At 41.6% G+C, this 27,873-nt stretch overlaps 1 protein-coding gene across 1 annotated transcript; it reads right to left on the bottom strand.

Moving 5' to 3' along the window:
* Positions 1-8,508: 8,508 nt before the first annotated feature.
* On the bottom strand, positions 8,509-13,267 carry LOC121440923 (dentin sialophosphoprotein). Its single transcript, XM_041641944.1, has 4 exons — positions 13,211-13,267; positions 12,210-12,296; positions 11,099-12,052; positions 8,509-10,395 (listed from the first exon to the last, which is right to left on the bottom strand). The coding sequence occupies exons 1-4, from the start codon at positions 13,265-13,267 to the stop codon at positions 8,509-8,511; spliced, it is 2,985 nt and encodes a 994-aa protein (XP_041497878.1).
* Between the last annotated feature and the right edge of the window lie 14,606 nt (positions 13,268-27,873).

The raw sequence follows: 27,873 nt of genomic DNA, 5'->3' as shown, positions 1-27,873 counted from the left end.
GCTTCCTGGTTAGTGCTAGTTGCACAAACAATTCTGGCTCTTTCAGGAGGCTAAGCACTTAAATGGGATCTGTGAGCAACATGTTACAAATTGCTTAATGGAGATATAGACCCGCTGAGTCTATGGAGTTGGGGCAGAGAAAATGGCTCACAAAGCTGGTGGTCGACATTTCTCTGCCATGTTGGACTGAGCAGAGCAAGCAGGCGGGGCCAGGGAGTTGGTCCTAGCTATACCCACTTATCATTTTTTAAAAAGGCACTCCTGGTCAAAAAATAATTACACATACACAATAAAGGCATATTCAAATAAAAAACACATCTAAATGGGTCACAGTGTTGGATAAATGTACCCAAAATTTACAAATATTGTTTATAAATAATTGTTTTCATTTAAAAGGGGTTGATTGTAATGGTCACAGTCAATTTTTATTTAAAAAAGGAGGATATGCTATAGAGATAAATACTTTGCATTGGTATGGATCTTGATTTATTGATGCAAATTTAGGTCAATTTTGTTATATGTATATTTCTACTCTTGATTAGGGTATTGTGTTTGTGTGGCTCATTTAAAATTCTAATATATAATTAAGAAATCCAGATTAATAGTCATCTATAATAATCAAACTTGTAGTCATGTTAGTAGTACATCTAGGTATTCGTCAAGCCTTTCGAATGTAGGTGGGAGATATTCATATATTCCCGGCCCCTCAGACCTGAAATAATTACACAGAAACTATATTATTTGCAATATTGTTTGGCCAATAACTTAAGATAGCTCTTATATCCTAAATTAATCCATCTCCATTAATCTGTGTATCACCACGTGATTGTGGCCTACCAGCAAAGTTTCAGTAGGCTCAGGTGGGATGTCTGTCTCCTGTGGTGGCTACATGGCTTCTCATTGACTCTGCCTTCTTTCTTTTAGTATTCAATGTAGTTTTCCAACCCAGCTCTGTTCTACCAATCCACTGGCCAAAACAGCTTTATTCACTAAACAACAAAAGCAACACATATACAAAAGGATTTCCCACATCACTTCCCCTTTTCTGTTTAAATAAAAGAAAAGGTTTTAAATTTAACATAGTAAAATCAAGCAAGAACTATAGTTACAATATTTATACATACTTTAATTTTTATCATAACTAAGGAAAACTGTAATTATAACTATTTTAACTCCATTAAACACCCTAAAAGGATATATAATATTACCTAAGTAAACAGGAAGTGCATTGTAAGCAACTTCCAAAATTCTAGAATTGACAGAGACATCATACTGCCTAGATAGTCAACCAAAGTCTTTTTATAATGTTGGGACACAAATCTTCAGTATACAGGCCCATGGTATCAGCAGACTTTCCGTGAAACAGGCAATTTTAAAGACAGTGTCACCTATATTGACAGTTTGTCAATCACTTTCTTCTGTGTCCTGCAGGATGTCTAACAGACTCTTTTTGTTCTTTTATGAAGCAGGAACCCCAAAAGACTGTCTCACTTTCTTTAGGCAAGTTTAGCAGTCATTTTTCTGTGAATCCTGCATGTCCAGTTTGTACAGCATAATATTAAACAGTCCAGGCAAGAGTAGTTTCTTGCACAAATGGCTAACAAACTCCATAAGGAGCCTCTTTGATGCCCATATCCTCTTGAAGTAGATGGTGCTGCCAGGATCTGATCTCATTGTCATTGAAAGTCGTAAGTTTTAAATGACATATTCTGTTAGTCTTTGAAAGCTTTGAAGAATATCTATACAACTGAAATATATTGCTATACATCTAGAAAGCCTTACTAACATGACTACAAGCTTGAATATTATAGATGACTAGCTATTAACCTTTATTTTTAATTATACATTACATTTTTAATGAGGTACACAAAACAGTACCTTAATAAAGAGCAGAAATATACATATAAGAAAATTGACCTTAAACTTGTATCAATAGATAAACATACATACCAGTGCAAATCTCTATAGCATATCCCCTTTAAATGTAAACAAACATTTATAAAATATTTAGAAATTTGAGCACAGTTCTCTCCAAACTGCTTCCTGCTTTTTGTTTGATGAAGTAATTTGGGAATTTGTGGAGACCTTTCAGGGGCTCTTGGTCCATCAAACCACATTAGTCTGGAAGGAATTCACAGGTTCTCATTCTCTGTGAAAACAAAAGCATAACTTCTTTTCCAAAGCAACAAATCCTTAGACCCAAATTTTGGAATCAAGATACCTTTAAAAAATATAGGTTGGTTGAGCTTAGTAGCCCCCACAATGAAATGTCTCTCTGTACTTAGCTCATTCACAGCCAAAAAATTAAAGAAAAGACAATAATATTCATAATCCAGACTCTCTGTTTATATTTCATCTTTACATGGCTTTTTTTTTACTCCTTTAATCTATGACTATCTGTACTCTGTCTCTTTAAGGACTTCATTTTATTTTTTTTAAGCTATTTATTTTTATTTATAACTATCTATACTCTTTTTTTTCTTCTCTCTCCCAAGCCTACATACATTTATCCAACACTGACCCATTTAGAGGTCTTTTTATCTGAATCTGTCTTTATTGAACATTTGCAATTATCTTTTGACCAGGAGCACTTTTAAAATGATAAGCAAGAGCCGGGCAGTGGTGGCGCATGCCTTTAATCCCAGCACTCGGGAGGCAGAGGCAGGCGGATCTCTGTGAGTTCGAGACCAGCCTGGTCTACAGAGCTAGTTCCAGGACAGGCTCCAAAGCCACAGAGAAACCCTGTCTCGAAAAAAAACAAAAAAAAAAAAACAAAAAAAAATGATAAGCAAGCAGTTTGGTGGCAGCGACTCTGGATGCTGGCACCACCGTTCTCTGCCCAATATGGTGGAGGGACCAATACCAAAAGTTCTGGAACTGCCAGGTAGGAGCTGTGCTCACCACTTTAACTCTAAGAAATAGTGTTCAGCACATAAACCCTTTTTTATCTGAGTAATAGCTAAATCTGCCATGCTGTATACTGTGTGTCCTGGAAATAAGTCTGTGTATGGCAGTGGGAATCTGCCATGCTCTCCTACCTGTGCATCCCACTGCCTGCCCAGGTGGGGAACACTGAGTCCTGGGCATTGTCTCAGCTACTTTCTCTGGACCCTGAGTGGGCACAAAAGCATCCAGACCTGAAGTTGGTGGTGGGCATCAGCACCAAACATTTTGGGCCACGTTGACATGCCAATTTGTTGGGTGAGACTGCCTATTTTTTCCTGGATGCTCAGACCTGAAATAATCACACAGAAACTATATTATTTGCAGTATTGTTCAGCCACTAGCTTAAGTGTATTACTAGCTAGCTCTTATATCCTAAACTAACTCATCTCCATTAATCTGTGTATCACCAAGAAGTTGTGGCCTACCGGCAACATTTTGGTGGGCTCCAGTAGAGCTGTCTATTGCCTGTGGTGGCTATATGGCTTCTCATTGACTTCAACTTCTTTCTCCTAGAATTTAGTTTTGTTTTCTCCCCTAGTTCTATTCTGCTAAACTACTGGCCAAATATCTTTATTCATTAACCAATAAAAGCAACACTGGTCAGGTGGTGGGACTGCAGCTTTTTGGTACCCAAAGCCATGCCCCAACCTGGTCCAGACTTTCAAAGACCATTGGCTGAAGGAGGTTTCCCATCACCCATAGACTTACAGTATTTAAAATGTTTAAGAACTTAGGACTTTTCTCAATATGATTTGTCTCCTCCTGGCAGCATCAATTACTTCAAGAAGAAGATGGGTATTGAAGAGTCTCCTTATGGAGTTGGTTAGCCATTTGGGCAAAAAACTGCTCTTGCCTGGACTGCTTGGTGGTATGCTGTATAAACTGGACATTCAGGACCCACAAAAACATGACTGCTAAACTTTCCTAAAGGTGAGACAGTCCTTCAGGATTTCTGCTTCATGAAAGAGTCTACCAGACATTTTACAAAACACAGAAAAAAACTGATGAACCTTGCCAATACAAGGTATAAAAGATCTTCAAATTTCCTGCTTCATGAAAAAGTCTGCCAGATATTTTGGGCCTACAGGCTAAAGATAAATAGCCCAACATTACAAAAAAACTTTGGGTGACTATCCATGCAGTGCAATGTCTCTGTCAATTCTAGAATTTTGTAATTTGTTTACAATAAACTTCCTGTTAGCTTAGGTAATAGTATGTCCTTCTGGGGTCTTTAATGGAGTTAAAAATAAATGGTTATAATTATAGTTTTCCTTAGTTACGATAAAAAATAAGGTAGATATAAATATTGTAATTATAATTCTTGCTTGATAACTGTTATTTTGTATGTGATCTTGCTATGTTAAAATTAAAACCTTCTTTTTGAATTAGACAGAAAAGGGGAGGTGATGTGGGATTCCTTTCTGTATGCTGTGAATATGTTTTATTGCCACTGATTAATAAAGAAGATGCTAGCCGGGCGGTGGTGGCGCACGCCTTTAATCCCAGCACTTGGGAGGCAGAGGCAGGCGGATCTCTGTGAGTTCGAGACCAGCCTGGTCTACAAGAGCTAGTTCCAGGACAGGCTCCAAAACCACAGAGAAACCCTGTCTCGAAAAACCAAAAAAAAAAAAAAAAAGAAGAAGAAGATGCTTTGGGCCAATGTGTTGTAATAGGAGCGGCAGGGCTGCGTCCCCAGCACCCCGGCCACCTGTCTAGCTTATGCCCCGAAATAACAACACACAAATTGTATTTATTTAAACACTGCTTGGCCCATTATATCTATCCTCTTCTCGGCTAACTCTTGCACCTGTACTAGCCCATTTCTAATAATCTGTGTAGCATCAGTCTTACCGGGAAAGATTCTAGCCTACGTCCATCCTGGGTTGGAGCTTCATTGTGTGTGCCTCAGAGAGCAGAGCTCTCGCATCCGCCCGGGAGAGGGGAGCATGGCGTCTCTCTGAACTCACTTCCTCTTCCTCCCAGCATTCTGTTCTGTTTACTCCTCCCACCTATGTTTTAACCTATAAGGGCCAAGCAGTTTCTTTATTGCTTAAACAATGAAATCAACAGATTGATATATGACACTCCCACATCACCAATGGCTTAACAGAGTAAAGCCAGGCAGAAAATCCAAACAGAGATATAGAGATAGAGTAGATGGAGTTGGGGAAATGCCATGTAACTGCTGAAGGAAAAAGACACCTGCCTGCAAAAACCTTACTGGTAAACCATGAGCCTCATGGTAAAACATAAAATAGGAATGGGTTAATTTAAGATGCAAGAGTTAGTTAACAAGAAGCCTGAGCTAATAGGCCAAGCAGTGTTTTAATCAATATAGTTTCTATGTGATTATTTCAAGTCTGGGCAGCTGGGAAATGAACAAGCAGCCTCTGAATACAGAGCAGTAATGCCTTTCTAAACCAATGGCTTTCTACCTTTTCTAACAGCAACAGACAGTAAGAAAGACATTGCACACATGTCCTAGTGTATGGATACGTAGTCATATTTGTATATATGTGTATAGAAAGTTTCATGGCACACTGCCTGTCTTGCATTATGATTTTTCTTTACTCTTTCATCTGTAAGTATTTTTGTAACTCGTTAAATTGATATAATGAGTTACTGTGAGTAACAACATGGGGTTTAGGAAATACCGCTCTGAGAAGCTGGAGAGATGACTCATCAATTAAGAGTATAGACTGCTCTTAGAAAAGCCTCAAGTTCGATTCCAGCACCCACATTGGGCAACTTTCAACTGCCTGTCACTTTGACTCCAGGAGATCGTATGCCCTCTTCTGGTCTCCATGAACACCTGCATACACATGTGAATGCTTTCTTTCTCCCCCCCCCCCACACACACACTTATAAATTAAAAAAAAAACTTAAAAAAGTTAACCACATGAGTAATATGAGGCGATTGCTTATTAATCTTTACTCCGGAAAGTAAAATAAGACCTTCCCCAATACTACACTTCTGAGTATTGATACAGAGAAGCAAACCTTGAGACAATTTTAGATGCATCTCCCACACTCTTGCTTTGAAATTCCAAATGCAGATGTGTTTATATAAGAAAGTCAAGGCTATAATCTTCCTTCAAGTTCTTCGAGTTCCAATATAAGTCTAGATCACAAATGTCCAACTCCAGGGAGGAAGCATTCCTGAGATCTGGCTACATGTGTATCTGACTTCCTAGTGTCAATAAGACTGGCTCCCACATGCTTAGTCTTCAGGGAGTGGCACTACTTGAGAAGAATTAGGGGGTGTGGCCTTGTTGGAGGACTGTGTCACTGTGGGGTGGGCTTTTGAAACTTCAAAAGTTGCAAGCCCAGTGTCCCTCTTCCTGCTGCCTATGGATCCAAATGTAAAACTCTCAGCTATTTCTCCAGCTCCACATTGCCTGTGAGCCATCATACTCCCCACCATGATGACAATGAACTAAACCTCTGAACCTGCAAGCAAGCTCTAAATAAGTGTTTTCCTTTATAAGAGTTTCCATGGTCATGGTGTCCCTTCACAGCATTAGAACACTGGCTAAGACAGTGACTTAGGTGATTATCTAGATGATAATATAACAAGCACAGGATAAATACCTTATATGGGCTAATGAAGTGCACAGAGCTACAAGAAACAAGTTGACCTACATCCTATGAGCCAATAGTCATGGCATATCACTAAGTCGGAGTGTAAGATGAGTGCATCATATGTCGTAGATGACTGCAGAATTTTTAATGGTGAATAGCACAGAGTCATTTGAACATCCATACAATATGTTTGGAATGTTTGTAAGACATTAGTAAGAGGAACTGCCTCTGGGGAAAATAAATAGAATGGTGAACTGTGAAGATTTAGTACCGTGCATGCTTTTGTGTAGTATTCAAAGCAAAGTTTGTATTTTGTGTTTACAAGCACTGATTTTTTAATAAGAATGGCTAATATATGTAAGAAATATAATCTTATATACCAGCTTTTATAATATGGAGGGCAAGTGTTTTCAAACTAAGTAGAATGAAGAATTTTTCCTGTAAGCAATTTTATAAATAGATGTTTATTATAATACTGAAATTCATATCTCTTCATTTACATTTCTTGTCCAGTTTACAATGAGTTTCCTATCAATAGCTTAGTCATCATCACAACTTTGGTGAGTAGGTGTGGCAGGTACCAGAGGCATAAGTTAAACCAGGCAAATACAAGCACGTTTGCAGTTTAATAGAAGTCAAAGCCTAAATTGCTATTTTCTGGCAAGAGGTCTGGAGTTGTGTCATGGCCATGGCAAAGCAGAAGCCTGGTGCCTTACAGGCTTAGGAGTAACAAATGGGTTTAGAGACAGCAGCATCTCAAAGCCTTCACAATATTCCTTAGCTAAGAAACTCTTGCAGAAGGAAGCAAGCCCAGGAAAAAGCTAGAATTCTGGGTAAAACCTGTCTAAAACAATAGTAGAGTGAACTAAAGTCTTTATGTACTTAGTAGCTTTGTTATGACTCAAATCTGACATAACAGCTCATGTGGAAAAAGAGATAAATTGAAAAGCACAACACCAAATCTTGAAAGATATACTTTAGGCTTTGGGCTTATGGTTCCCTTAGTGCAATCCTAATTCACACCTCCTGTCTTGGTGTGGTTCATTCCCATCACCTCTCTTACTTTCAAAACTGCCCTAGTGACCACAAAAGGTCACTCTGTTCTCATACACCTTTGCAATTCTTGATTGAACTGACAACTTAGTTTGTCCTATGAGGCTGACTGAAGATAACAAATAACAGAGTGATTCACGTAGAACTCGGAAAATGATCCTGCCTCTTAAAATCACCCATCTATGTTGCTCGTTTACAGAAGATATGAGAGAGGCACCGATCAAAGCACTGCAGGGGGCTAGGACTTTGTACTGCATTTCCACCCCTTGCAGAAATGTGATGGTGTGTGTCAGATCTTGTTTGAGCCATCCTCAGAACTCTTTGGTGATTCATTCTTCAGAATTTTCATAATCCATAGCTATTTTAACATCACAAAGATTATCACAGTGCCTTGGATAGGGTCAATAGTTGCTGCAGCATTGTGCTCATGTCACAGATGTCTTTCCCTAGAACATGTAAAGGAAACGGTAGTTGAACTGAATGTCACAGGTCAGCATCTCTCATCTCCACAGTATGAAGACTAGCTCTCTGGTACTGAGACCACCGGAGGACAAAGACAATGTCGCAGGCTGGCTGTAACTTTGCTTGCTCTGCTCTCTAAGGCACCCGCTATTCAAATCCAATCTACGTATCACAGTGATTGCTTCAGTTTCTGTTTAATTATTTTATGTTTAGATTTATACTCTTTAAAAATGTTTTCTGAAAAGGAATACATTTTCACACACATGTACCAAAGTTGGTACGCCCAGACTGTCTCTGAGAGCTGGAGCTTGGCTCTGTATCCAAGTTGAACTTGATTCCCTGTGATCTCGGTGGATTCTACATAATCTGTGTTTCCCACCTGTCTCTAGTGGGTTAGGAGTCATTGCTGTCTTTTGATTACTCACCAAATGTTCACGCACAGGATCTCATGGAACTTCCTTCACTCTAATCATCGCTGGTTGAATGGTTGCTGTCACTGCCTTCACTGTCACTGTCACTGTCACTTTCATTCTGACCATTACCAGCCTTGTTATCACTATCATCACTGCTGTCTGATGTGCTATCCTGGCTGTCACTGCCATTGCTGCTCTTGCCACTGTCACTGCTGTCACTGCTATCGTCACTGCTATTGTCAGTGCTATTGTCACTGCTATCGTCACTGCTATCATCACTGCTATCATCACTGCTATCGTCACTGCTATCGTCACTGCTGTCACTGCTGCTGTCACTGCTGTCACTGCTGCTGTCACTGCTATCACTGCTATCACTGCTTTCGTCACTGCTATCGTCACTGCTGTCACTGCTGTCACTGCTATCGTCACTGCTGTCACTGCTGCTGTCACTGCTGTCACTGCTGTCACTGCTATCGTCACTGCTATCACTGCTATCGTCACTGCTATCGTCACTGCTGTCACTGCTATCACTGCTATCGTCACTGCTGTCACTGCTATCACTGCTATCGTCACTGCTGTCACTGCTGTCACTGCTGTCACTGCTGTCACTGCTGTCACTGCTGCTGTCACTGCTATCACTGCTGTCACTGCTATCGTCACTGCTGTCACTGCTATCACTGCTGTCACTGCTGTCACTGCTGTCACTGCTGTCACTGCTATCACTGCTATCGTCACTGCTGTCACTGCTGCTGTCACTGCTATCACTGCTGTCACTGCTATCACTGCTATCACTGCTGTCACTGCTGTCACTGCTATCGTCACTGCTGTCACTGTTGCTGTCACTGCTGTCACTGCTGTCACTGCTATCACTGCTATCGTCACTGCTGTCACTGCTGTCACTGCTGTCACTGCTATCACTGCTATCGTCACTGCTGTCACTGCTATCACTGCTATCGTCACTGCTGTCACTACTATCGTCACTGCTATCACTGCTGTCACTGCTGTCACTGCTATCGTCACTGCTATCATCACTGCTATCGTCACTGCTGTCACTGCTGTCATCACTGCTGTCACTGCTATCACTGCTGTCACTGCTGCTGTCACTGCTGTCACTGCTGCTGTCACTGCTATCACTGCTGCTGTCACTGCTATCGTCACTGCTGTCACTGCTATCGTCACTGCTATCGTCACTGCTGTCACTGCTGTCACTGCTGTCACTGCTGTCACTGCTGTCACTGCTGTCACTGCTATCGTCACTGCTGTCACTGCTGTCACTGCTATCGTCACTGCTGTCACTGCTGTCACTGCTATCGTCACTGCTGTCACTGCTATCACTGCTGTCACTGCTGTCACTGCTGTCACTGCTATCGTCACTGCTGTCACTGCTGTCACTGCTGCCTGACTTGCTCTCACTGTCACTGCCGTTGTCATTGTCACTGCTTTCTGACTCATCCTCGTCATTGCTCTCGCTGTTACCATCACTGTCACTATCGCCATCATCAGCATCAGATGTATCGTCACTCCTGTCATCATCCCCATGTGAGTCACTGCCATTGCCGTTATCACTTGAGTCCTCAGAGTCATGAGAAGCATCTCCGTGGCCGCCACTCTGGTTCTCACTCTCCGAGTCAGCATTGTCACTTCCGTTAGACTCGTCGCTGCTGTTGGGATCATCTCCTTGCATGGACTCATCATCAAAATCGTAGCTGTCGTGCACATTGCTGTTGCTGCCACTACCTAGCTTGCTGTGTCCCATCTTGTGGGCGTCTGACTTCTCAGCAGGCCCTTGAGGCTGGCCAGACTGCCCTTGCCTTGGGCTATTCCTCTTGTCCTCCTCCATTCCCTGGTGTCCATTGTTGCCTTTATTGTCCCAGAGTTTCCCAGATTCTTTGGTAATGTTACTTTTGTTGCCTGTGCTGGGACCTTCAGTTTCTGTTCCCTATGAAAAAGAGAAAATAATAGGTAGTTAGTAAATATTTGCTGTGAAATTCCATGGGCCGAGGATCACTGTCTGGGGGAATGGCCTTAAGACCAGGACTCTGGCTGCCAGTGCAATGGTGATCGGAAAATGTGCTCATCTAATACTTGAGGATGTTCAGTATTAGGGTTCAAATCCTGCAATAAACCATCCAGGTTTCTACCTTATGGGAACTTGGATTAAACAGGTGCACGATAATGAAAGTGTCACAGTGAAACTCATTATTTTGTGTAATGAATGTAACGATAATAAAATGGTTTACACAAACATGATTGAATTATTATTTAACTTGACTTCTAGCTTTGGAGCCTCTCCTGGAACTAACGCTTTTGGACCAGGCTAGCCTCTAATTCAAAAAGATCTGCCTGATTCTGCCTCACTAGTGCTAGGATTAAGGGTGTGTGTTACCACCACCTGGCCTAACTTCCAAATTTTTAAAAATTGATCTACATCAAAGTCTATAAGGACTCTAGCTTTCTCATTAAAATACTCAATGTTGGTTTAAAAAAAAATGTACCCAGACACTTATTGTGACATTTCTTATGTTAGTTTGTAGTTTTATTTTGGATTTTTCTGGATTTGTTGTTTGTTGTCTTGCACACCCATTGGAGGGTGGAGAAGAGAATGTCAGCCGCCATAGAAAGGGATCAGTTTCAAAGCTGACCTGGTCTTGACTCTTCCACAGAGGACATGTTTCTGACTGGCAAGTGATTCCACCTTCTGGATCTCCGTTGCCTTTGTGACTGAGCTTCTGGTTTTCCTGCAATGCTTGGCTGCCATTGCCTTCTTCAGTGTTCTTGTTCTCCTCGCTGCTAGTGGTGCCATCTGCTCCACATCCGTTTGGGGAGCCTTCTTTCTCTTTAGAGTCACCATCCTCACCACTAACTGAACTCTGACCTCTGTTGTCATCTTTCCCCTGATGAGACTGCTCCTCCTGGCCCTCACTGTCATCATGGCCTCCCTTTCTACCTCCTGTTTCTGTAGCTTCATCATCACCAGAGCCCATGTCCTCATCCCCATTCTCCCCATTCCCACTGGGACTGCCATCAGAATTATCCAAACCAGCCTCTCCCTCAGTGCTTGCTGTTACCTCAACCCCCTTGTTCCCACCTCCCTCCCCTTCTCTCTGAGGCGTGGTTTCGTCCATAGCAACCCTATCCACATGTGTTCCAACCTCATGGTTTGTATTATTCTTGCTGCCAACTTCTTGAGGTCCATTCCCCTGGACAGTGGTGGGATCTCCATCCGGACTTGCATCACCAGCACCCCCGATTTTTTTACCCTGATCAGATTGCCCATTTCCACTACCCTCCTTTGCTTCTCCCGCATTTTCAGTGACGCTTGCTTGGCCCCTGATGTCATTGGCTGTGCTGTTCTCTCCTTTTGCGTGTATCTCATCATGACCATACGTTTCTATGTCTTCATTTTCATATGCAATGCTCCCCAGTTCATTTGCTAAAATGGTCTGTGTAGAAGAATTCGTCCCTCCTACGTCTGTTGACTCAGAACCATTCCCTTCTCTTTTGTAAGTATCCTTGTTATACACTTGTCTTCCTACTTCACTGTCATTAGGGGGGTCACTGCTGTCTTTGGTGGTGTTATTGACATGTAACTCAATCTGAAAAAGAGACACAATTCAAAATCAATTGTGAGCATCATTTTCAAATAAAGTCAAAGGAAGAAAGAATGGGTGGAAACTTTAGGGAAGGTCACAGAGTATAAAAGTGATTTGAAAGAAGAAAACGAAAGGAACATTTATATTTACATCTCTTTACCTGTGCTGGAGTTCCTGAGTGTGCTAAAAATGATACATTCACGGATTTTTCAACAACGTGTTTTTCCAATGGTGTGATTTGAGGAAGCTGCCGAGGTTAAAAAACATAAGCATTACACAGGTTCTTTTTTTATGATGAAGAAAATATGTAACGCAAAGGTCAGAGCATAATCTGACATGTAGGAAAAGCAGCCCGTTACGGTGCTTATTCAGAATTTCAAGCTTGAGCAAATGAGGATTTTTATAATGTTATCATCATTTTAACTGAGTATTACAAGCCCACTTATCTCATGTGTATAAAGACAAGATGAGTCCTTGTTCTGTTACCAACCCCAAAGACAATGTCAGACCCCAGCCTCTAAAACAATAGTCGGTGTGAGCTGCTGCAGCAGCATCAAGCAATCTCTACTTAGCTCTGCAAGTCAGCCTGAAGTGCTTGCGAAAATCCTCAGTGCAGAAACAATACCATATCTGATTATGTGAAATCATACAAAAATGCTAGGCATGGCGGCTGGCTAATAAAATTACAAATGGGTTGACTTTCTGCTTCATATGCCGAGATTTTCCACAGTGGACATATAAAGGGCACACGTGAAACACTGATGTGATCATATGTTGAAAAGTCTGACCTTTACCTCCTGGTCTCACTTCAGTTGTTCTCAAATGGTATAAGTTGTGGTGACATTGAAATGAAATCTGCGTGGAATGAAGCAGAAGTAGACAAAGCCTCCATGACTTCTGGGCATTGAATTAATATGACTAAATTTTTAAAGGTATGTCATCTTCTGATGGGATGTGTTTCAACGGGAAGAAAGGAAGCATGAATTGGTTCACATGTTTGCCTTTCGTTGAGACCCCAAACCATATCACATAATAGTTTTGATGCAAATCTAAGCATTTGGACTCAACTTTTCTATAAAACCTTAAGGAAATATGTACATTTCATTATCATGTTAAAAGATACCGCAAAGTAAGAAGGCTCGATTATGGAGATGTACTTACTGGAATGGCCCATGCAGCTGCCCAAATGCAAATATATATAATTATCTTCATTTTCATTATGAATAGTCAGTGTCTGTTTAGAACAAAGAATACCACAAAAAAAAAAATAAAGTGAAAGATGATAAGCACAGTAGTTGGTTATTTCAGTCTTCACATTGGCCGTCTCCTGGGACAAGGAGAGAGAACTAACGTGAGAAGACACCCCAGGTGGCGGAATAAGCCTGGTGGTTGTGGAGACATGTGGAGGTCTCGGCATGCTAAACACTGTCATGGCTTCCAACATTTTATGCCCGTGAGTGCTGTCAGACAATGGTCTTGTATTGCTTTAATAAAACACGGATGGGCCAGTAGCCAGACAGGAAGCATAGGTAGGGCATCCAGAACAGGAGAGTTCTGGGAAGAGGAAAGAGTCAGTCTGCAGTTATCATTCAGACACAGAGGAAGCAAGATGAGAATGCCTTGTTGATAAAGGGTGCCAAGCCACGTGGCTGACACAGACAAGAATTATGGGTTAATGTAGGATGTAAGAGTTATTAAGAAGCCTAAGCTAATAGGCCAACAAGTTTATGATTAATGTAGACCTCTGTTTGTTTCTTTGCAACTGAAAGGCTACATGACTGGGAAGGACAGAAACCTCTGTCAACAAGTGGGGACAACAGCCATAGGGGTGTGAGTCCATAACTGTGACGTTAGCCCTGTGCTGCTATCCATGAGGGCAACAGCTCTCTTCTTCGGAATTAACTTTAAGCAATGTTAACTAATTCTCCCATGAGTGGACTTGAACGACAAAGCACTTGTGATCCTCCACCTGACTATAGAGAGTTGGGCTATCAATATTGTAAGAAGAAGAAATACCTGAGTTGAAGGAGCTTGGGCAAGGAGAAAGAACACAGGGTTTGGTTTTAGACTCCCTGGATTCAAATTCTTCCCCTGCTATCTGCTGAAAGAGCTTGGGAACTTTAAATAGCTTTATTGGGCTTCTGTTTCTTCAGTCTGGAATAATAACACTGCACCTCAGAATATCCCCGGGGCTGGCAGAAGAATCAGCACTGAGCTTTGCAAGGGTGCCGCTAGCTCTCGCTGCACAGAGCCAGCAGCTTCTGCACACTCGCTGGCAGCACAGTACTGTTTGGAAGTTGCCTGGCTACCCCTCTGTTCCTCTTCTCTGGCATAAGATCCTGGAGCTCAGGGAAGTGCCCTGATTATCATCATCTCCCGATGCAAAGTACAGGAATGACACCCGCAGATGTTCCTGGGAAAGATGTACTTGAGTACAAACAGTGCCGGGCACTTCCCTGGTCACTTTGCCATCCCCACTGAACGAGAGGACTTCTAAGAGCAAAATCTTTCACCCCTGTTACAACACAAATTCACAAGGAGTCAATCCATATTTTATATATGTAGAATAGAGGCTATAAAAATACAAAAATCTTTGTGAGTTGAAAATTTAGGTTCATATTTTCTAAAAGTTAACTTCTTTGCATCATGATATTGCTACTATAGAGAGGATCATTTTCTTCTGTTTCATGATCTTCCACAAGATTTAATGAGTGCAATCTTGCATGTCATAAAATAGCCTTGATTAAATTCAAGGTTTGTAGTGAATGACAATAAAACCTCAATGAATATATATATTATGAATTATTGGTACTGCTTCAAAGGAGCAAGAACACAATTCCAGGGCCTCTGCAAAAAGGTGCTAAGAAGAACTGGGGTTCATTCAATTATTCCAGAGACTGAAATGAGGCTAAGATGCCTCAAGACAGAGCTTGCAAGGGGTGAAGGGAGGTGAAGATCTTCTGATCAACCAAGCTTAGACTGCCATAGACAAGTCCAAACCCAGTCATGCCTCTGCAGAGGTCCTGTCTTCCCATGACCCAGGGTCCCTGGTCCAAGAAAGGTAGTAAGTTCATCAATATATCCATCTGAGACTTGCTGCCCCCTCCCTCACTTTTCTACTCCAGTATGTGATACTTGTACCCGATGGCAAGCAAGGCCAGCAATGAAGACCCAATGGAAATGACCAGTTCATTAAGACTGAGGAGCCTCTTTTATGTTATTGCATTTATGGTCACATCAAATGAGATGTAGAGATTGCAAGTTTATGTGACTATGTCAATAAGAAGATGGGGGAAAGACATAATTATCAAGGCCTTGTTGGAATGCCTGAAAGCAGGCTTGAGCTCTCCTCCCAGCAGTATGATGACCTGCATGAACCGGACCTGACTAGCCTGACCAAATCCGGCATGGGGAGGGAAGCAGGGCATGGAGTTCCTAGCTAAGGAACTGTTGGCAATTGATAGGTGTTGGGAAACAAAATAGTGATTTTTTTTTCTAAGATTGTAGGCCTGGTAGGTGCCCATGCTCCAATGGGAGGTGTGCATCTGAGAATATCTGGTCATCAAAGACTGGTCTTGATGTTTTCTGTCTGTTTACAGAAAGGGCACACATCTGTGCGAGTAAAGAAAGGAGGTTGATCTGGGAAGAGTAGGGGAGGGCGAAATATAATCAAAACAGACAGCACAGATTTCTCAAGGATAAATAAAAACATGTCTAAGGCTATCTAAAACTTGAGTTAGCTAACTTTTTTATCAAAACCATTCAAAGTGACCACACGACTATCAAATTTCCACCTCTGTTTTTGCCACCTCCTGGCAACACATCTTTGTTTTTCTAAACCTATCAGCATGAAGTCTGAAGCAGAAAAATCAGTTGGACAAAAGTCAGATCTGTGGGTATGCTACAAAGAATTATAGCAGAGTCTGCTTTTAGGATCTTTGTATCAAGTGCCAGAAAATTACTTTCTCAGGCACTAAGTTGATTTTGATTCGAGATATTAAATTTCAACTGAGAATCATTTACTCGGTCTAGTTAGCAAGCGTCTGAAGACTAATATCGGCCAGAGACTGAGCCCTGGGAAAGCATAGCCCTTCTCGCTGTAGAACTGTGCGCTAGACAGACCTGGAGCCAAAGACCAGCGGTTAAATCAAATCCCCAGTTCAGCTTTTCTCTCGGGAAGAGTTGTTGTTTGGACACAGCCATCATCCCGCTCTCAAAGAGGAAGACAGATGTGGTTGTTCTGTGTTAAATTCCATCACTCACTACATTCCAATGCTAAGGCTGAAAAATGCCTTTGACTTGACCTAAAGCTCTTAAGTATATGTTTCTGGATAAAAGTAGCAGTCATAGAGCTATAGTGAATTATACATAAAGCATTACAGTTGTTGATTTTTAAGATTATTACAGTTACAATATCTCTTTCATCTTAGGTTTTTTTGATTAAGCAATAATATCCCAAACACTGTCTGGAGGCAAAAATCAGATCTGCTCTCCAGCGATTCTGTGTCTCATCAGATGGGTGAGCATCCCTCCCCAGGTAATCCACTCTCTTCCCAAAGATGCCCTAAACTTGAAGAGTTAAGAGACAAAAAGTTTGAACCCAAGTTGCTCTCATCCCTGAACCCGAAAGCGCTTTCGACAAGAGACAGTTGGCTCCTGCCAAGGGGATGCCATCTTACCTTGACAGCCTTCAAGGGGACTTTAGAAATCCAGATTCCCTGATCTCTCTTTCCAGGCTGGGAGGGCTACACTGCCCTGGACTTTTGCATGGCAATTCTGTACCTGCCGAAGTATAAATTCAGTTTGATAATTTTCTCCTCCAATCAGTGTTTAGGATCCCTGATGTGGGGGTTTAAAGTGGGTCACGGGGCCTACGAGCTCGTAATAATGCCCCACTCCCTGGCTCGCTGGTGTCTGTTTGCTCGCTGAACCGTTGGGTTCCACAAGGACTAACTTTCACTTAATTAAATAGCTCCTGGAAGACTGTTTTGCGTCTTAAATATAGATAATCAGCGTGATATATCTGAAAAGAGCCACTTAGACTCTGTCACCCTGCAGTTCTCGTCCTGCTAAGGTTGGCAATCTAAGAAAACTCTAGGTTTCTCTCGTAAATACGACCGGCTATTTAAGACCCCTATCATTCCTGAGGTACGTATTAAAGTTGATGCGCTGTAATTCAAGCAGCTGTCCATACGCAACAGGCTTGACATTGCCTACGGGATCTTTAAAAGGCTCTATAAACAGTAATGCCAGGAAACTTTTCTCATCTGAGCTAAACAGTTACATGAAGTTTTTCTTTTAAAAAAATGTATTAATTTAGCATTCACACTAAATTTTATAAACAATTGTTCAAAAAGCGAAGCACGTTGTATCTACCGCAATGTGCAAAGATGCATACACACACACACACACACATCCCAGACTGAGTCCCCACTCCATTGTTGTGTAAACTAAGGAGTACAAAACAGAAAAAAGCAGGCCGCACTTCTTGAAAAGAAAAAATACGTGCCTGAACTCATCCTTCCGTGAGCCCTGGATGGACAGGATAAGCCCTGAACCATTTCTGCAGCTTATGAGCTCCACATTTGATGTCTTTTGGTGTAGTAGCTCAGGGATGTGCCCGTGTTTTTATGTGGTACTATTGAGGGGTGCAAAACACATAAGATCAGAGACACCATGTCACTATCCAACAACAGTGTCCTCAGAATTATATACAAAGAGAAAGTGAGTCAGGGGGAGGGGCACGTGCAGGCACACACACACACACACAGTCCTCATGTTACTCACACTGGAGGCCATCCTGTATTGGAAGACAACAGTAGCAACAAAGCTCTGGTTGGTGGATACATTTTAAAGTCATTGATCAAACAAGGAGAGTCACGAAGAGCAGTAAAGCAAGCGGCACCGTGAAATGTGACTTTGTGTGCTTCAAGGATCCAAATTCGAAGGGCTCCTAGAGCTGTTGACTTTGAGCAGATTCCTTCTCAGTGTTAATGCTGATATTGAGAGTTTGTCTTCATTAGTGCATACTCAATAGACGAAAGAATTGGCTGTGACACTGCTGAAAGCATGCTATACTACAAATTAAATACACTTTGTGACTGCCAGGGATTTTTCTAAGAGAATTATGCAAAAGCAATAACTGCACGGGGAGCCAAAACATTAGGGAAATGGAGCTGAAGGGAAACCTGCATAACTCAGTCTTTATAGTTTATTTCACACAAACAATTGTTTAAAAGTAAATATGACTCAGGAAATACGCTTATTTTACTTCAGTGTTCATAAGCATAGGCAATTAGAAGCCACTCACATTTGCCTGGCATTTTGTCTTTTTATTTGCTATACTTGGTGGTTGAGGACTGGGTTCTGTCATCAGGCACAGACTGCTTTTAGATGGTCATTGAGTGGTTATTCTCTGCAGAAATGACAGCGCCATATCTACAGAGAGTCAGAGGTCCCACACTCGGGCAGCTACTCGAGATTGTAGAGGAACTCCCTTGAGATTGGCTATGCCACACTTTGCAAATCATCATTAAGTCAGCAAATCCATGGCCAAAAATTATGCTAGGCTCCATGAAGGGCAAAGGTTAAGGTTAAATCCACCTTGTCTTTGCCCTTACATAAAGTCCATCTGGGACTCATTGTTGGCACTTCTTCGCCACACATGCAATCTTCATAGTTATAAAATTGAACCCAGGGTCTTATGTAAGCTCTCTACCATGGAGCTGCATCCCCACCGTCTCCCTGACATTTGTAGCGATAACCTATTATTTGACAGACTTTACACAGTGTACAGAATTTTTTCTTTCCTTAACTGTCACTGTACATATTAGCTAAAAGCCATAAATCATTCTGCTTTTAGCAATGACAACATCTCAGTCTCCAACATGTTTGATATGAAAGATATTAGAAGAAAATAACCTCGTATTCTTGCTGAATCTCGACTGGCACTAACAAGGTATGTGATCTAAACACAAACATGAAATCAGGTCTGATGCAACAATTAGGAAATTTATCTTAATCCTTCTTCCAAAACAAGGAAAAGAGATTTTATTATCAGCCTCACACACACAAAGAAAAACATTAATACATAATGGATTTTAAACAAAGAAAATGACTTATCAAGGTAGGATAAATACTGAAACACTAAAGCTGTGTCTTTCCAACTTCCTTTTTACAAACAAAGCAAAAGCCCAGGGTAGGGTGGAGATGTAGCTCAACCGGGGCTCAGGGCTGGGGTCAAGAGGGGATGCATAGATCTCCTGGGAAGGGGAAATCAAACAGATATAGATGGTAGCCTGGGGGCAGATGGGGATGAAACCAGGAGGCACTGTGCAGGGGGAGGATGGAGGGAGAGAGTACTTGGCAGAGATTACTGGAATTGGGGAACCTTTCAGAGGTAAGGGAGAAACCTAGCACAATGGAAACTCCAGGAATCTATGAGGGTGACCCTAGCTATGACTCCTAGCAATAGGAGATATTGAACTTGAACCAGCCATCTTCTGAAACCAGGCAAGACTTCTAGTCGATGGACTGGAACACCAACCCAGCCATAAAACCTTCGACCTACAATTTGTCCTTCCTGCAAGATGCTCTGGGGTAAAAGGGAAGCAGACCTTGTATGAGTGACCAAACAATGACAGGTCCAGCTTGAGACCTATGCCACAAGAGGGAGCCCACCCCTGACACTGCTCGGAGGGCCAGGACCCAGATGCTAGATAGCCCAGAAACCCAGGATAGAACCAAACACATTGGAAAAAATAAAGACAATGAAATAATTCTAATGATATTCTGCTATACTCATAGATTGGTACCTAGCCCAATTATCATCAGAAAGGCTTCATCCAGAAGCAGATGGAAGCAGATACAGACACCCACAGACAAATATTAGGTAGAGCTCAGAGAATCCTGCAGAAAGGGGGGAGAAAGGGTTGTAGAAGCCAGAGGGGTCAAGGACACCACAAGAAAACTCACAGAATCAACTAACCTGGGCTCACAGGGCCTCACAGTCTGAACAGACAAGCAGGGAGCCTGCATGGGACTGACCTAGGCTCTCTGCATGTATTTCACAGCTGTGTAGCTTGGTCTCCTTATGGGACTCCTAAGAGTGAACTTTTGTCTGTTTTTAGAACCCTATTGCTCTAAGAGGGTTCCTCCATCCAACTTTAATAAGAGGGGAGGTGCCTGGTCTTATGCAACTTAATATGCCATGTTTGGTTGATATCCCTGGGAGGCCTGCCCTTTTCTGAAGGGAAACAGAGGGGTGGATCTGGGGGACAGAAAAGGTGGAGGAGGAACTTGGAGGAGAGGAGGGAGGGGAAACTGTGGTGTTAAGGTGTGATACATGAGAGAATAAAGTTTTTTAAAAAATCATAAGCCTGGGGTGAGCTAATCAGCTCGATTGGAACAGTACTTTCCCAGCATGCATCAAAATCATAACTGCAATAGGAAATGGGATTTTGCTTTGTTTTGTTTTTAAGGCAGGCTTTTATACCACAATCTGATACTACATGTATATGGACATGCTGTCTACACATTTCTATGTAACCCTCATTATCATTATGTTTTGAACACTTACATTTTTAGGGAAACCTTTGAGTATAGGCTGTGATCTTACCACTGATCAAGAGTGTACTTACGAACACGGCAGCCAGACATTGGTTTACCCAAAACTGATGATCCCAGTTCAAGAGGAAAACCTCAGCCTTACTTCAGACCTCCTGCGTGGATACTTTCCTTACCTAATACAGCTGTTTCTCCACAGGATTCGTTACAATCTTGAATAGCACTTCGTTCAGCTTTGTGGCTGGAGGCCGCTGTCCCTTTGTTCAGTCTGTTCAGTACCATTTTTAAGTGTGTGGGTAGGTAGGTGTGGATGTTTAACTTATTTGGTGAGTTGACTGTCTAAAAGGAACCATGCATAGGGCTAGAGTATTGTCCCCTGGCTCAAAACATAAGAAGGTTGTGATGTGCCATACAGAGCAGTGTGTGTATCAGGTAATATTCATGAATGAGTTACAGAGTTCCTGGTGTGAGTTCAGTGTCGGTGGATCAACCATACATATCAAACAGAAAGACATGTGAACAAGTGTACATTTTGATTGGTTAACGAGTAATGTCACAAGCAGAGACTAGCATGAACCTAATTGTACTTTCTCTGCATGCGATCATTCAGAGTCTACTGAACTCTGTAGAACATGATTATTCCAACAACAGGAAAGAACTATGGATATTTGTGCATCAGAAATAGCATCCACTTTGTTCACTTTGACAGTGTCTACTTCATCTGTTCAATTCTGGCTGTGATGTTTTCACCTCCTAATACTGGTCTTATGACCCACAAATAGGTCATGGCAGGCAGTTGGGAAACACTGAAATAATCTACTCCATAATACATAGAGTAGAAATCAGGCTTTATCGTGGTGGCAGACAAAGCCAGAACTAGATACTCATGGGAAAGAAGGCCCGAGGACAGTTAAATGGTTACCTTCTTAAAAAATTTTAAAAATGGCCTCCACAGATTCTTAGGTTTTTTCATCATTGTTCATCCATTTCATCCTATGCATTCTGTTTTCCCATTGAATGCATAGTGGTTGTGCATATATGAATCATTTAATTCATGGACATCATTTCTCTTTCTGACATTGAGAAAGTTCATAACCTAGAAATTTAAAATTTTGATTTGTGATTAAGTTTGAATCAATAAATCCAGAAACCATTTTTAGATTTAAAAAAGGAAGGTAGCTGGTTCCTTGCATGTTAAATACCACAGACTTTTTTGGTTGTTGGTTTAAAGAGTCAAAGGCCTGATTTTCCATATTTCATCCTGTTATGCTGTTGGTTACAGCTGGGATTAAGTGACAATTCATCTCTCCTACTACAGTAAATGTAAACTTCCCATCACAATAATAATATAACATTTATTTATGGACATAGGATAGACTTTGTAGCCAAATTAAACAATCCCTCAATTTTTAGTGGTTTAGCATCAACAGGCTTATTGTTGCTCATGTCAACATTTAATGCAAGCCAAGCAGCTCCTGTCTAGGCAGCGACTCAAGTGCCCAGCTGTTTCCATCTTGTTCCATCATCTTCCAGCTTCGCGGCCATCTGGCATCATCTGTCTAGGAGATGGAGAGAGGAAGACCCAGCTTATGGAAGGCTATAATAAGGATTTTAGCAATCAGTCCAGAAGTGCTCTTGCCACATTTCATTGATCTGAACCTAGTCACGGATCAACCATCTCCAGGGGAAGTTAAGAAACACAAAGGAGCCCTCAGCATGAGAGAACACCGTTCCCTCTCATTGAATCTTTTCCTAAGGTTATTATTATATTATCTTTCTTCTTCAAGACAAAGTTTCCACTATGCACCCCAGGCTGACCAAGAAATCAGTACATATCCTAGGCTGGCAGTCATCTCAAGGTTCTTGTGTTTCGGCTTCCTAAGTATGTGTCTGGTTGGAAGCATCACCTCAGCTCCCTAACACCCCTTTATACAAAGAGTCTGAAATGTTTAGTTGAGGGCTTCACCCATTTTGGAATGTTGGGTGGAAAGTTACATGTCAAAGCTCCCTCTCCTGGGAATTGCCTCAGTCCAAACTCTGAGAAAGCCCGCCAAATGATGACCACTCCCCAGGGAGGATCAAGACCACTCCCACAGGCTATTTAAACTGCCCCCCAGAGATTGAACACATGGTCATTCAGGTTCTCCTTTCCCCCTCTCCGTGTTTTTCCAGGGGCCACCCGGGAGCCCTGGTGTCCATTAAAACTGGGTTTCTTCTAATTTGGTCTGATTTGGTTTAATTTTGATTATTGCATTGGTAGAGAGGCTAACCAGGTCAGAAAATACTTAACAGTATGGACATTACATCTGTGGGCCAAAATACAGGTTACTTTTCCATATACCTTATAAAACCTTCAGTTAGCATTTTTATAGTATGACTTATTTGAATTCAAACCATTATGTCTAAAATATGTTAAAAAGATAACTTCAGGGCAAGGTAGGGCATCAAACACCTGTAATATCAGCCCTCAGGAGGCTGAACTAGGAAGGTCACGAGTTCAAGACCAACCTCTTGATGTATTAAATAATCCTGATGCCCAGAAAATTTCATTTTGAAATGATTAGGTGGTGTGTGTGTGTGTGTGTGTGTGTGTTTGTGTGTGTGTGTGTACTATCCATCAGAACCACTGCCCTACAAGAAAGAAAGTACTTTCCACTGGAAAGATGAGTAATCCTGTGATTACAGAATAAGTTCAGATCTCAGACACAAACTCAATCATATTTTGAAAGGAGCAAAGCAAAGACAAAGTTTTACCGCTTACAGTTGTCATAATTTGGGCTACAACAGAGCCAAGATGACCAAATCCTAAAAGACGAAAGCAGGGCAGCCTTGACTTGGACACTGAAACTCTGTGTGTGTGTGTGTGTGTGTGTGTGTGTGTGTGTGTGAGAGAGAGAGAGAGAGAGAGAGAGAGAGACAGAGACAGAGATAGAAAGAGAGACAGAGAGATAGTCAGAGAGTTAGAGTCAGAGACAGAGAGCAAATTTCATCTCTACCATGTCTTTTCTTCTCATTCTAATTCCCATACCCTTCAAAGAACCTACTGAACAAAAACCTCCTGCAAGCCAGCCAAGGCTTTAGTTGAATGGAAAATGAAGTATTAGCAATGGCATCGTCAGGGCTAATGTGAGCATTCAATAAGATAATACATGTGACACCATTAACCTAAAAAGCTAAGTCAATGCCTCCAATGAGCAGAAGCGACACTAACAGATCCGGGGGATGTCTGAGATTGAGAAGTAATGCCACTGTGGACCAAGAACTTGAGTACTTATATACCACTACCCGAGGAAGATTGTGGATGGGTGACACAGATGGTCTCTATGGGAACGACATGACATCCACCAGGAAATGAGTTAGGAATGGCAGGCCACCCAAGCTCACTCTGTCTAGTGAAGCACTGCCAGGATAAATGATACAGAGCTCAACTCCACCACTTCTCCCACACAGCAACCCACCCAGGGAAGGTTTTTAAGCCAAATGCAAATCAGTGACCGCTTGTCTACATTTGCCTCTTATAGGCATGGCCTTGGAGTCTCGTCAACCGAAAAACTACCTATCAGCTCAGAAAATGACAGGGTTCCACTTGAAGGGTCTGTCTGCCCCCTCCTGGGAATGTGGGCAGGAAGAAAGAGGGAGAGAAGAGAGGGGAAGGGGACCTTGAATGACTTAAGGCCACGGGAGAAATCTGGTTAGAGTCTTCTGTTTACTCCATTATAAATTTAAATAAGCAAAGCTAACCAGGACAATGATTCCTTTAGTTTGGCATGCAAGGTCTTGGCAGAACAAGGAGGGGGACTTTTGGACAGCACTGAAAAGAAAGTCTCCTCCAGAGCATTACCAAGAGGAACAAAGTGAAGGGGAAAATAACATCCTGAGTTTTTCTAACTGAGTCACAAGCCATGAATAAACTATCAAATCAAGTTCCGTGGATTTTTAAGAATAGAATGGAGTGGGAGAGGCTGATCTCCCTAGGAAGGGGAATAGATTAGTTATAGACCCATTAGGGGGAAGAACTGGAAGAGGAAGATCAAACAAGGAGGGAGGGGGAAGAATGTGCTAGGGGAAAGAATACAGGGAGGGATAGTCAAAACCAATGACCATTTTGTAGGGTCATTTGGAAATCTGATACAGTAAAAGCTTCGTAAATATACACATATTTGAAGTTGTTCTAAGTGAAATTGCCAAATAATGGAAGAAAGAGAGCCCCAACTGGATATATCTCATCACCAAATGAAGCTTCCAGTACTGGAAATAGATTAACTCAAATTGGGTTGTTGGCTAAAGGAGTCCCATTGGAAACCTCACATAACCCAAGCTATTGCCAAGGCTCTCCACAAACTGATGACAAGATCCTAGCACTGAAGACAACACATACACAACTCATTGAACACAAAGAAGTCAGTTGGGATGATGCCTAAGTAGAACCTTCACCCTTATGAACTAGTGTTCTACAAGATATAAAGGAAACCGCCAACCAGCCACAAACATTTCTATCTACAACAGCATCCTGCCTGCAGGCTATGCTTGGGCAATCGCGGCACAGAGCCTGTGGGAGTAACTAACCAAGATCTGAGATGACTTAAGGCGCACTCCACAAAATGGAACCAACAATCAACACTGCTTGGGTGAACAAGAACCTGAGACTAGTTAGCCCATGGACCTAGGGAAAAACAAAATACTTCTATTCTGCTAAAGGAATGTACCAACAAAGTGACTCCTAATGACATTCTGTTACATTCATAGTTCCATGCAGTGCACAGCCATCACCAGAGAACCTTCCTTCTGAAGTACATAGGAACTAATACAGAGCCCCAAAGCCAGACAACATACAGAGAGTGAGAAACCGTGAAATACTCAACCCTAAATGGCATGTCTCCATGCAATTTCTGTCCTCAGGAGTCAGGGAACTCTGCAGAAGAGCAAGTGGGAAGAATGTAAGTACCAGAGGTAATGGAGGATGTCAAAGAAGCAAGGCTTACTAAACAATAATGCTAGCATGCTTTGAGTCTCTGAACACACAGAGACTGAGGCAGCATGCACAAGGTCTGGACAGGTCTGCACCAGATGGCCCCTAGGGTTGAAAGGACAAGTGGACTCATGCCCCCATCCCTAACCCAGAAGCTATTTCCAGTTGATAACCACTGCCAATGAAAATTAGTTTTCTCTAAGGGAGTCTCACTAAAAAAACAAGCTACTCTCAAGAGTAGGCCCCATGCCCAGAAGTAGAAGGCCACAATAAAACAAACTCAATGACATTTTTGAAGGCCCCTGTCTTATAATGTTGTCTCAGGACGTTCTTTAGTTTTCACCTTACAGGTCCTTTGACAATATAATATGGCCTCTGATTTTGTGTTTCCATAGGATTCTTGTCTGTGCAAACATGTGTGTCTCTGTATCTATATGTGCTTCTTGTGTTTTTTTCTTTGGCTCTTTTTTTCTGTTTGTTTAGACTTATTCCAGTTTGTTTTTCTGTTGTATCTTCTTCTATACTATCTTGTTTTATTATTTTTCCTTATATGCCTGTTTGTTTTCTAAGGAGAGACAAAAATGGTGTGGATCAGGAAGGCAGAAAGGTGGGAAAAGAGTTGGGGAATAGAAATTACAATCAGAATATACTGCACGAAAGAAATCTATTTTCAATAAAAAGAAAAATATTAAAATTAAAGAATAGAATAGAACCAAAGGCTATGGCAGAACATCACACTTAATGAGGACATTTTAAAAGGTTTGTTTAAATCTGGGTGTGCTTGGCGGTGGTGGTAGAATACTAATTCTGAATAAAGGATAGATGTGGGCATAGCTTGAAAGTTGGTATAGTACAGAGAACTTTGACTTGATCACTAGTCAGCTTGGTGACTTGACATGAATTTCTCCAACTGTAAAGTAACAATAAAACTATTGAGAATTCTAAACAAGCAAAACCAACCCACATGTGAAGGTTTCCTTTTCTGCTACTTAAGATGATTTATATATGATATATGTAGCCATGGTGTGTGATAGCTAAATATGTGTGTATGTATTTATATAATAGTATATATATATATCTTATACGTCATATATATATATATATATATATATATATATATATCCCCCTTGATTTTGTATCCCCATTTTAAAATAAAAGATGTGGACCATATAACCCAATATTTTACGTACTCCAATATCCTTTGGTTTAGTGAAATGGTCCCTCTAAGAATACATCAGGGAGCTCCTAATTCAACTGCACCCCAGTTCCAGTTGACAGAATTACTTTTTAATGCTACGCTGTGCTTTGAGAGAATTACAGAGTCACAAGCAGTTGTGAGAACCAATTCGGGGAGACCTAACTACCCTTTGCTCAGTTTCCCCCAGTGATAATGTTTACACTCTCCCTGTTGCCAGTCACAGTCTTACCCAGCAAATATTAGGCTTTTTTTGTAGGAACCAACACAAGGGACAGCTGACGAAGCTGTAAGCTTGCTTTAGAGGAAGTGAGCATTTTAAGCAATTAGCAGTGAGCCACTGAGGAGTGTGGTGGTATGGTGCCGTGATGAGCTCATTCTGAGGGAAGGAAAACTAAGAATCTCGGCTTTAAATGAAGAGGCCATTGCCTCTTCTTTTAGTTCTTTGACTGCAGTAGCCAGTCCTCCACAGTCTATGTCTGCATGTCCCACAGATTGCACCAATCACAGGTTTCAAATTTGTGATGTATTTGTACTGAACATGTGCAGGATTTTCTTCCTGTTATTACTTTTTAAGCAATTCAGTGCAAATTTTTACCTACTCTAAATATTCTGAAGTAGGTACAATGATATGTAGGTTGTATGCGAACACTATGCCATTATTATATAGGGAACTTAAGCGACACAGAAATCTATGTGTGTGTGAAATTCTGGGCCTGATCCCCTGTGGACACCAAGAGAGGAGGTTAAATGCTTTAACCTGTGTGGACACCAAGTGTTAGAAATGCTTTGACCTGCTGTGGAATAATCCTTTTGTGCACCACAGAGATTTTTCACTTGGATTGGTTTCATTAGAAGCTGGACGAAGATTCTATGATGATAGTTAAGATAATCATCAGTCTGACTACAGGGTAAGGCCAGTTCAGACACCCTCTCCTCTATTGCTTAGGGTCTTAGCTGGGGTCATCCTTGTAGATTCCTAAGCATTTTTCTGGAGCCAGGTTTCTTGCTAGCCCCATAATGGTTCCCTCAATCAAGATATCTCTTTCCTTGCTCTCATATCTCTCCTTCCTCCATCTTGACTATCCCATTCCC

This window comes from Microtus oregoni, unplaced genomic scaffold (assembly GCF_018167655.1).
Source record: "Microtus oregoni isolate MIOR12 unplaced genomic scaffold, Mior012 000072F_ref0000427, whole genome shotgun sequence".
Taxonomy (NCBI): Eukaryota; Metazoa; Chordata; class Mammalia; order Rodentia; family Cricetidae; genus Microtus; species Microtus oregoni.
Note: the sequence above shows the minus strand (reverse complement) of the source record. Positions and strands in the feature narration are given on the sequence as shown.